This window comes from Zootermopsis nevadensis, unplaced genomic scaffold, assembly GCF_977971745.1.
Source record: "Zootermopsis nevadensis isolate Lab colony 2312 unplaced genomic scaffold, Znev_1.0 Znev_ptg000028l, whole genome shotgun sequence".
NCBI lineage: Eukaryota > Metazoa > Arthropoda > Insecta > Blattodea > Termopsidae > Zootermopsis > Zootermopsis nevadensis.
This window is the reverse complement of record NW_028259160.1, coordinates 11029883-11041506: the sequence shown is the minus strand read 5'-3', so window position 1 is coordinate 11041506 and position 11624 is coordinate 11029883. Positions and strand designations below refer to the sequence as shown.

Sequence of the window (11624 nt, the reverse complement as noted above, 5' to 3'; positions counted from 1 at the left end):
TTTATATAATACCAGTATATATATTACACTAATTTGGCTGTTCGATTTATAATTTGGATGCTAAGTTCTAACGTTTATAATTTTCGCTGCAGGCAACACTGGAACCAAATGGTAAACAATTTCCCCCGTTTTCAGGGAAAAAGAATTGAGGAGGTAAGTTACTGAACGCATCTCGGCAGAGAGCAGTTGCATTCCAGTATAGCTTATTCTATGACGATCAGGAGTTCAGAATAGTTCACCTTTGGACGGCGCGCAGACTGAAATTGTTTCGTACGCTGACAGTCGCTTGCTTTGGTTGGTGCCGAATAGATCTTGTTACAGTAGTGTGTGTTGCAGTGCTGTGCACCGTGAGCCTCCAAAATGGAAACAAGTTATGTGTCTATATGTTTTTCAGGTTAGTATTTTTTTCAGATCTTAAATCAACTTCGTTGAATTAAGAACATTAATGTTTCTATTTTCCGTGTGTTAATAAAGAGCAGAAGTTTGCTAGTTAGTGTTCTGTACCATGCACTTGATATTCTACATTAATTACGGAACATTGTGTTATTAGGCAGTGGCATCTCTTCTGTTGCCGAGACTGTACTACAGTTGAACTTTTTCGAGACTTGACCAGCCTCCGTAAAATAAATAGCAGGACGTAGTTGAATTGGGGCTTTCCGCGTGTTCGTTGTAATTCTTTCCCGTCTGTTGTCCCTAATTTATTTCGCTATTGACGCAGAATAATTTCAAATTTGAAACAGCTTTAGTCAAGTCTATGCGAAAACAGATTACATTGGGACCAATATAGATATCTGAAATGCTATTGCAGATATGTTATTAAGATATTTCAAAGTCTTAATATCCATAAGAAAATATTGCACATTTCCAGGCCTCTTTAAACAGAAACTTAGGACTATACGAAACTATTTACCCAATTCCGATTTAATGACAACAAAACAGGCAAATTCGGGCATTTGTGTGGAGAGAGATTGTGCTTGAAATTATTGATAATTTACTGAAAACTCAGATATTCTGTGTCTGATAATGCAGACCCGGCGTACAGTGAGTTGAAAAGTTCGAACCACGTTCTTCAGCCGTACGCCTTCAACAGCTGGCATTTTAAATAATTACCGACTTGAATGCCAAGCAGCAGTCAAAACCGGTGTGTTAATTTCATCTATTAAGCATGTTTTTGTGTGGTTAGGATACTCGAATGGGAATTTGCCCATAGCGGAATCGGCAAATCAAAACTAAGGAGAGAGTGCGATGGTCGATACTGCGGACTGCGACTGAAAGAATCGAGATCGAAAACATGCCACGCCCACAAAAATACATAGACAAGACAGGGAATGCTGATGTCTTCCGGGTTGTAACGCCTGGCGGTGTTGTAGGTAGATAGTATTTAGGAAGAACATACTGCCTCCATCTTCAGCCATGTTTAAAATGTGGTCATTGAACAAACGTTGGAAAATGACATACATAGGCTGTTACCAGGATCTGCTACCTTTATTTTGAACATCTTTTCTATAGTTTTTATTTAATGAGACGGTGGAAACATTGTTCACAACAATAGGTTTGTCGCTCTGTCTCGACAATTCTGGGGCGCGCGTCTACTTCAGGTCTACGGACGCATATAATAGATGACAATTTTGTATTAAACTGCAATAAAACGCATAGTTTTACTGTGCATAGTATATTGATGGTTTTTATTAAACTCTCCTGGTACATGAAGACTCCTAGGTGCATAGTTTTGTTGTTGAGTACGATCGAATTAAGACAATATATTACGCCTTTTCTGCCTGTCTACCACGTGTAAGATGTATAATGAAATTGTAATGAAAAGAAGAAATATGAACGGCTCGCCCCAATTAATAATTAATGACTAAGATCTGACCGTAAAAGAAAGCCCAGTACGTCACTGTTTCAGCAACATAATGACTTTCGCATGTTTAATCATTTGATGTCGTGACTGTAAACAGATGTCTTAGTGTATCTCCAGCTGACATCAATCAAAAAAGCTGAGAATGTTGCATGCCTTACCGCGAAGACAGAGACAATCCCATGAGACGCTCAATTAAAAAATCTGCAAGCAACCGCTTTAACGGGGACGTGATATTCTGCTGAAGAAGAAAGGTTGCAGGTTAATTATTTATTTACGAAACCTTACGTCATATTCCCTAACCAAGATCAAAGGCGCAGCGTGCTGTAAATTATGGATCACAATCTGAAGAGCTATATCGCGAATTAAAGCCTGATGTGCGAAGACGCTTCAGTAGTACAGCAACCATTTAGATAATGCTCCTTTTTCCACTACTGGCAGTCTGTGCAAAATAACGCCAAACATTATCTGCGTGGCGTTTATTTAAACTACAATCCTGAAACGTGCATTGAATACGAAATAAGGCCTGTACAATATATTCCCAAGTTCTTTGCATTTATCGCATTAAAATACTCTGTGGCAAATGGTTTTGCTATCATGGCACAATCCTTATGACCGCCAATGTCAGCTGACTTGACTGTCTTTGACGTCTCGTTATGGGGCATTTTTTAGTCGGTTGGGGTGGTTAGATGGAGTTAACGTTTGTAAATGGGCAACCAAAATCCGCCAAATAATGCTATATAAGCCCATAAGATCAGTTTTGTCAATCATAGATAATAAGAAAATGTAAAATTATACTGTAAAAATAGGCTGCCCACAAACACAAAGAAGCTCCGATCACAATTATTACACCCAGGGTTTAGCTTCATTATTGGTCTACTGGTACGTTGATATCCTGCCTTAACATTAACCTATGTCTTGGTCGATAAAATCCGCTAGCAGACAGACCAGCCAGTCTGACTGGTCTCAAACCTAATGTCTTTAGAATAAAAAGTGTAGTATTGTAAATGTTGATGCATTTTAATTATGTATTGTGGGCTAAAAACTATAAAATATATTAATATGAAACTCTTACATACTTCTCATTATTAAATTGTGTTCCTTTTCATTACTACACTCCATATTTCGTTGGGGTATCATGTTTGTTTTGAAACACCGTGTAGCCAAGAAGACTGCGTTGTTACTGTACGCACTTGAAATTAGAGAAGAAACAGATGCACGCACAGAACTGCCACTGTCACTTCGCGGGGCCCGCGATTATTTTAGTTGAGACTGCAAAGTGTTCAGCTTCTTGTCCTCTATAAATCCGGGTAGCCGCCAACCTTAGCTACTTGCGGCATCTTCCAACAACGTCTAGCTTCGCCATAGACTGTGCGAGAAAGTAATGAGATAATTCTTGATTTATTACCCAGTTTAACCACCGAATATTGTTTAATGGATTGAAATCTAGGAGGTTAGATGGACTAGGCATGTGTCTGGGCTAGAACAGACAAGAATAAATACAGAATTTGGGTGGGAAATATGTTGAGAAATTTCATTTGAAACACCGAGGATGAGGAGATGGGAGGACAACATTAAGATTGCTCTTAACTCGTAGGTTGTGAGGTTGGGAGGTAAATTGAAGAGACTCAGCTTGGTCGGCAGATCTATTAACGGTGTTGAACCTTCGGTTTGTGCTGGCTAATTAGCTAATAGGAGGTACAGGACACCCCGAAAGTGGTTGACAGACAAAATCAGTTTTAACATTTATACTGACCTTCCCCGTTTACCTCCGTATCGAACCGAATGTGATTGCTCAAAATCCTTCTGCAATTTGCTGGTTGTTATATTTCGTTGTTTTATTCGGAAATTAGCCACGATAAAATTGTTCAGATGATGAGTGGTTTTAAGTATACGTCACTTCAGTGATACGATTTGACGCTGGCTCGTGTGCAAATACCTTGCAACATCATAATAACAAAATGGAGGTGGGAAATGCGTGATAAATTATCTGACAGTATGAACGAAAGAGACCACTTTGGAGATCTAGACGAGGGTGGAATGATAATATTAAAGTGATACTGTAAGAAATAGATTTAAAGTCGTGGACTGGAATTGTTTGGTTCAGGATAGGAACCTCTGGCGGGCTTCTGTGAACATGGTAATGAATTTCGGGGTTCATAACTTTTTGATCAGCTGAGCGACTATTAGCATCTCATGAAGGATTGTATGTACATCGTGATGTCATTAATTTACTTAAGTTCTTCATTATTAGTATGCCTAATCAACAACAAAAATTGGCACAGAACTACTTGTTTATCGGGATTTCACGGTGTTAAGGGATAATTATGTTGCTTTTCTGGGTTTTGGCGCCGATAGACGCCAGAGATGTAAATCCCTCCACTTCCCAGTATCGCCACTTCGGCCCTGGAGACGGTGTATATCTCCGAAACGTTGGCATATACCAATGAGTCTATACGACCCAAAACCCAGAAAAACATTGTCATTTACTTCTATATCGGTTTTATGTAAGATTAATCAAGAGATCCGGGAAATTTATGACGTGTAATTAAGCATGACTAATCCTGTCTAATACGGGTTTTAAGGAATTATAATAATTTCCTCTTTGAGATACTTCCCGTTTCGTAAATGTGGGTAATTACTCAATATAACCTATTTTATATATGAAAAAAGACGTGAGAATTTTAACACTATAAATAGAAAAAATAAGCCTGTATATTTCTTCAGATTTTTAAGTCATTATGGCAAATCCTGGACACAGACAAACTTATGGATGTTTTTCCAAGTTTAAGACGTGCTTACGGTTAAAAACTTTCGACAGCCAATTCTGTTTAGAAAGAACATTGCCCTAGTCTATTTTTATAAACACTACACTATGTTATGTCTAATATATTTTGAGCAAAATATTATCTTCCGTTTGGAAGAAAAGAAGCCTAGTGTAGATTGTCCTAAGCTGTTTCATTTTAGATATGTGTTCAGAAAATTCGTTTAAAGAAGGCACCGCTTATACCTTCGTAAGCAGAAAGCTAGCCTAAAATTCTACTAAAGAGAATGACGCAGGCCAAACAGAATTCAAGACTTGGTGACTCCTTTGAACATAAGCCAGCTGATGAACCTGTTTATTATAGCCTTTGATTCATATCCACGTCTTTACTCGCTTTAATTGTGGGCTGGTTTCAAGTACAGGAGAGAACACCTGAGAATTTAGTAAACGTTAGGGGTAATATTACAGTTTTTAAGTACTCCGTGGTGTAGTAGTAACTTAATTGTTTATCGAACTCACCAACTAACTCTGGAATGTTGTTGTTTGATTGCACCTGTCACATTAGAAGACTTCTACTCTGTAACTAAAGCTAATATCTAACAATAAAACAATCCAAATGCAGAATATGGGTCTTTTAGATATGCAACAACCTCTAATTATAAGTTAGTATATAATGTCTGGTAAACTAATTTCGTGGCGCAGAGACCTTCTTGAGAAGCTTGTAGTAGCTTTCCCGGTGAATAAATGTCCTGCGTTTTATTGAAAGTAAAAATTAGTTGACGTGTTCGTAAGGACCCGCCATTGGACTGTGTTCTGAGTTAGCCAAATCAATAACAATTTAATACGTCACTTTATGAAATATGGAATTCTGAAGATGAACACCGTGTAGTTTACAGGCGTCGAAAGCTCGTTGTAATGTACAGAACGACTTTTTGTAATGGAGTTGGCTACGAACTGGTGTTCTTAAGATAGCATCGCAATGTCCATCAGTCAGATTTGCAAAAAAGATAATTTCTACCTCGTCACTCAACTGCGTACGCCGATACGGAGACATTTTCCTTCTTCTTTGGTTATCCTTTTTTCACGACTCTGTATCAACTCTATAGGTTCTGTAGCAGCGTCGCTTGAAATGCTTTGATATGATTGTAGATGATTGTGAGTGATATGCGAAAGGACTGTATTATCTTTGTATTTCCGTGATAAACAAGAAAAACAATCAGTCAAATTGGTAGGCTTCCGACCTGGTGCTTGCGGAATGTGAATCAAACGCGTTATTTTGATAATATTTAGTCATGGGTGCAAATTATGAAGCAATTATTACACTGTTTTATACGTCTTCTCGTTTTTTCCTATCTCCTCGTCCCAAATATTTTAAGCACCCTGTTCTATAATCAGAGCGTATCGCGCTAGCCTTGGTCGCCCTGATATCTGTCAGTGATTCAATTAGCCTTCCATAAGACGAATGGGACATTGAGCTAAAAAAAGGAACTGAACAAGGCGGCATGTTTATAGATTAAACTACGTAAGAAGATAGCACTTCAGCCACATACATCTGTGTTTCACATTATGGATTATGAATGAGTTTCTTGTGGGGCTGTCCTGCACTCGTATTACGTAACCCACGCGGCTTGCAGATGTATTATTTACACAGATTACTGTAAAAGTTTAAAAGAACTGGCGTCAGTCTCTGCCTAAAGAAATTATATACGCATATATTAATATCAGGAAGAAAACATGTGTTATTATGAACTTCGGTCTTTTAATTGTTGGGATACCTACAATTATATCGACTGGAATCTAATTTACTTGTAAAATAATGTCAAAATATGACATTTCCAGTAAGTTTCGCAAAATATGAGTTAATTATTTTCTGATTATATGTGACTCCTTGTTGTCCTTATGTGATTAACATTTAGTTGGAATGTAAAGTCTTGAACAATGAAGATGGAGGCTATAGGTTCCTCTGAAACGCTGGTAATCACCTACAAGACTATGATGGATCACAACCCGAAGACCACAATAAACATCTCCACCGCCGTTAGGACTTCTACAATAATAAACCTTTGGATGTCACACAGAGGGCCGGTTGTCTTCATGGAAGGTGCAGATACCAAGGCTTATAAGTACACTTTACCATATGAGGCCTTAGTTGGGTCACGTAGTGCCCAAAGCGGATTGCTGAGATAGGAAAACAACGAGCTCTTACTTTAACGCTGACAGGCTGCTTTTTTCCGTATTAGAATATCCCTGTGAACAATCTGTACCTCCTAGGTAACAAATTAAAGAAAGTGGCAATCATTATATTAATGTGGCTGGTTCTTCGTGTCCCACCTCACCAATGAATAGCCTTAATGACCGAGTAAGACTCCCACTTCATGGCAGGCCGCATGTGTTGATTTGTTGAAAGGGTCGTAATTTACACAACCAGGTCCTAACTTTGGGTGTTAACAATGCAATGAAAATAACCTGGACAACAGGAAGCAGGAGGAGGACGGAGAAAATTACATCATAAGGAGCTTCATAATTTGCAGTCTTCATTTAATATTAGGGTGATTAAATCAAGGAGAGTGAGATGGGCGGGACATGTAGCACGTATGGGAGAGATAGTAAATGCATACAAAATATTAGTTGTAAGCCTGAAGAGAAGAGACCACTTGGGAGATGTTAGCTTCGAGAGGGGAATATTATTAAAAAGGATATCTCAGAAATAATTTGTGTTGTGTAAAGGATTCAACGGACGAACGGTAGGATCCAGTACTGGGCGTTTGTGAAGGCGGTAATGAATCTTAGGGTTCCGCGAAAGGCGGGAAATTTCTTGACCAAGTAAGCTACCACCAACGTTTCAAGAACTACACGGCGTTAGTTATGTGTATCCCTAAACTTTCTTTAAGGCATTCCTTCATTTCCATTATGACATAACAATTTTACTGGTATTTCAGAAGCACAGTGCTGTGTCGGTGACACAGATCCCGATGGATAGATACTCTGTAATTTAGAAACTTAATCATATTTCCTTCCTCCACCCTTACTGCGTGACGAAAAGGGGTGAGCTATTTACAGCTGGGTGTGGTCCAACATGATCCAGTGACACCGTTCTCGCAAATGATTCCGGATGTTCACGCTAAATGGATCGAAGGGAAGTTTGTTAAAGCCTTAAAAACAAAGGATTTTTGGGAAACGGGGTTTGGTCTCCTGCGTCATAACTGGAGCCCTGATGATGTAGGCAGCAAGGACCTCTGAAACGTCGGTAAACATCGACCAGACTACACAGCGCAACAACCCAGAAGACAGAAATCTTCATACTAAGAATCGCCCTAATGACGGAGGCAGTATGACCTCTGAAACGTTGGTAAACATCGACCAGACTACACGGCGCAACAACCCAGAAGACAGAAATCTTCATACTCACCGCCGTGAAAACCTCAAATCCTAATTTACCCTGTTGTTTACATAATTAGTTAAGTTGTTTTCAGCTGGTTATGTCATTGTCGGCCTATCTATGCCGCTGTCAGTCAAGTCACCATCTGCCAGAAATTTATTCTTACATTTTAAGAAAGAATATTAATGTACATAACAAATATGTGAATTTGATTTTCCTTCTAAGCTTGAGAGAATTTGCAAATTGGAAGACCCGTCCATTGAAACGCCTTTGTTTAAAACATTTGTGCGCACTTTACACACAGACTTCGGACGTAATCGTAATGTATACGCTTGTTGCAACAAGAGACATTACCAACTCCATTCAGTTGTGTTTTTGCCCAGCAATGAGTGACCTAAATAAAATGTTGCATGTAGGCCACTTTTAGGTTCAGCAAAAAGAAGTTTGCTATTGACGGCAAAGTTTCACTTAATGACTTAAGAACAGTTTAAAGGCAAGCCGAAAAGCAGCTTTTTATGTAGAAATCAGGAAAATTGTGACCTGTTGATCCAGAAGCATAGAAGTAACCACAGAGAAGAAGTGTAAGTGTAAGCCTAATGTCAAAACTTATAACGGTGTTTCATTTAATTTTCTAACTTTGTATGAACAAATATTGTTTATTTGTGGTCCATAGTTTTGGGACAAAGTAGGAAGCAGAAGACGAAATAATCCAAACACCTCTATTTTTAGGTTTCACTACTTTATAATACGATGGCTTCTCTGTGAGTGCCTTACGATGACAGAATGAGGCCCACCATCAAGTCTAGTTTATTTTCCTGCCCCGGAATTCTTTCTGTCATGACGTGCACTACATAAACTAAACTGTCAGATATGAAAGGAACCAAAAGTCAGTGTGGCTTCCGAATGAATCATTTGATCATCAGCTATACTGTTTATAAATACACCGAGATTTAGCAGTCTTGTCGGGATTCGGCAATGACTGAGTAAGAGTCAGGTACAGTAGCCTACTTAACACTTCTGCTTTATATTTTAGAGATCCGGAGAACGGGCAGGCTCCTGATTCTTTTGTGTTTTTTCAAGTAACTGCACAACAATATTCTCCTACGTCCTTACGATCTGATCGCTGATAATTATCACTTTCATTCAACACCACATAACATGTGTTTCACACAACAGAGTTAAATAAGTTTCTTCCCGTAATGCATTGTTTTAGTCGATTGAGACTTTGATCAATTTCGTGAGTTTATCCTTGTAAGAGCACTTTTATTTTTTTTATTAAATGAATATGTACCACAAAATAAACGCAAGACTTAACTGAAAAATCTTGTTTCGCAGAATGTTAACGTTGCTGTAACGAATCCTAAGGCATGAAAGTCAAGATGAAAGAGAGATCTACATGCTTGATCGTAAATTACAAACCCTTTTATAGAACCACCAATATCAAAATAAACCAGGAATAGTCCGTGTTTAAAAATAAAGCCCCTGGTAAGCGCGAAGCGATGATTCAAACCAGAATTAAATCTATGTTGTCTTCACATGAGGTCCGCCCCGTCGGTCCGCATCCATGTACTCGTACAATAATATGAATCTTTGCCAAGTGAACGTAGTGGAAGGGCTGACTGTCGCTCGCACGTACTTAACGCTAACCACGAAATAAACTATCGTGGGATGCTGCACTGTATCACAGGAAATTTACAGCAGAAAAGGATAGAACAGTTTAAACTGAAAGTAAAATAAGTTACTGTTTGTAAGATTTGAGATTTTCACGTCGATGCGAATATAGATGTTCACCATCTGGGTTGCTGAACCGGATTTATTGATTTTGTGCGAACGTTTCAGAGGGACATTCTGCCTTCATCATCACGGGTGATGTAGGTTGTACTTTCCTCCGAAAACTTAATAACGATCTTCAAAGTGGCAAGAAGTCACAACCCAGAAGACAATCTAAACTCATGACCTTTGTTGTTCTATTAGGGCGAGAGGTATCTTCTTCCGATAGGAGATGCAAGATAGAAGTTTTATAACTGAATGGCACAAAGCGCTACTTCAATTTAATCTGCTCTTAACTTCCTTGGTAATTACATTTAGATTCGTTAATGTTATTCCAAATATTCAATTCTAAAAACCTGTTAGCTATCGTTATATTGTAATTTTGTCGTGCATAAGGTATCACCACCTTGTCGAAGGCAATCTGCCGGGTGAGGAGGCTTGCGTGCTCAAATGACCCTTAGGGCTATGCCGGCCTGAGCTTCGGCTCATGGTAGGGTCACCCAAGCCGGACAGGTCTAAGGAGATGCGCTAGACTAAGAGTGATACCCTGGTCCTCCAGGTTGGGGGTTGGGTGTAGGGCTAACAACCTTTCACCTTTAAAAAAAATATGTGTTACGAAAAAATCAACCAAGCCTCGGATCAGGACGGACTCTTTGGCACGACCACGGCAATTGAAAAAGGACATGAGATTTGGTACCTGGAACATTAGGAGCCTCTATAGGGCTGGGGCACTGAAATCAGTGTGTAGGGAATTATAAGTTAGACTTAGTGGCAGTGCAGGAAGTGCGATGGGAGGGGGAGGGCACGATCCCAGTGGACAATTTTACATTTTTCTATGGAAAGGGGAATGACAATCATCAGCTAGGGACGGGTTTTTTTGTTCATAGCAGAATTAGGGCAGCAGTTAAGAGAGTAGAATTTGTTAGTGACAGGTTGTCTTACGTAATTTTGGAAGGACGTTGGTGCGACATCATTGTCCTTAATGTTCATGCCCCAACTGAAGACAAAAGCGATGATATCAAGGATAGCTTTTATGAAGAATTGGAATCAGTATTTGATACATTTGGCAAGTATCACATGAAAATTCTGCTAGGAGATTTCAATGCAAAAATTGGGAGGGAGGATGTCTTCAAACCCACAATAGGCAGCGAGAGTCTCCATGCACTTAGTAATGATAATGGCGTCAGAGCAGTGACCTTCGCTACGTCAAAAGATTTAATTGTAAAAAGTACAAAATTTCCACACCGTGATGTTCATAAATACACTTGGACTTCCCCAGATGGCAGAACACACAATCAAATAGATCATGTTTTAGTAGATAAGAGAAGGCAGACAAATGTAATTGATGTGAGATCATTCAGAGGAGCAGATTGCGACACTGATCATTATCTGGTGGTAGCAAAAGTGAGGGAGCGGCTTTCAGTAAGTAGACGAACTAAACAAAATTTTGACACAGAAAGATTTGATTTGAAAAAATTAAGTGAGGGAGAGGCAAAGGAACAATATCAAGTTGAAATTTCGAATAGGTTTCAAATTTTAGAGACAAATGAGGATAATGAAAGTGTGGACATCAACAGGGAGTGGGAAAATGTCAGAAACTGCATCAAAATTTCAGCAAAAGAGAAACTAGGATACTACAGGAGAAAGCAAAATAAACCGTGGTTTGATGAAGAATGTTCAAAATTAATAGATCGAAGGAAGCAAACAAAATTTCAATGGTTGCAGAACCCAAACAAAACAAATGCGGATAATCTATGTAACGTGAGACGTGAGGCTAGTAGAACCTTTAGGACTAAGAAAAGGGAATACCTGAAGGGCAAAATTGCTGAACTTGAGACAAATAATAAGGAAAA

General features: G+C 38.9%; 1 protein-coding gene across 1 annotated transcript in view; it reads left to right on the top strand.

The window, feature by feature from the left end:
- Positions 1 to 213: 213 nt before the first annotated feature.
- LOC110834784 (xaa-Pro aminopeptidase 1) overlaps positions 214 to 11624 on the top strand; it is a 28578-nt gene continuing 17167 nt past the window's right edge. Inside the window, exon 1 of the mRNA XM_022074285.2 lies at positions 214 to 394. Within this exon, the coding sequence (XP_021929977.2) occupies positions 361 to 394 (34 nt within the window). The 5' untranslated portion in view covers positions 214 to 360. The remainder of the gene's footprint in view (positions 395 to 11624) is intronic.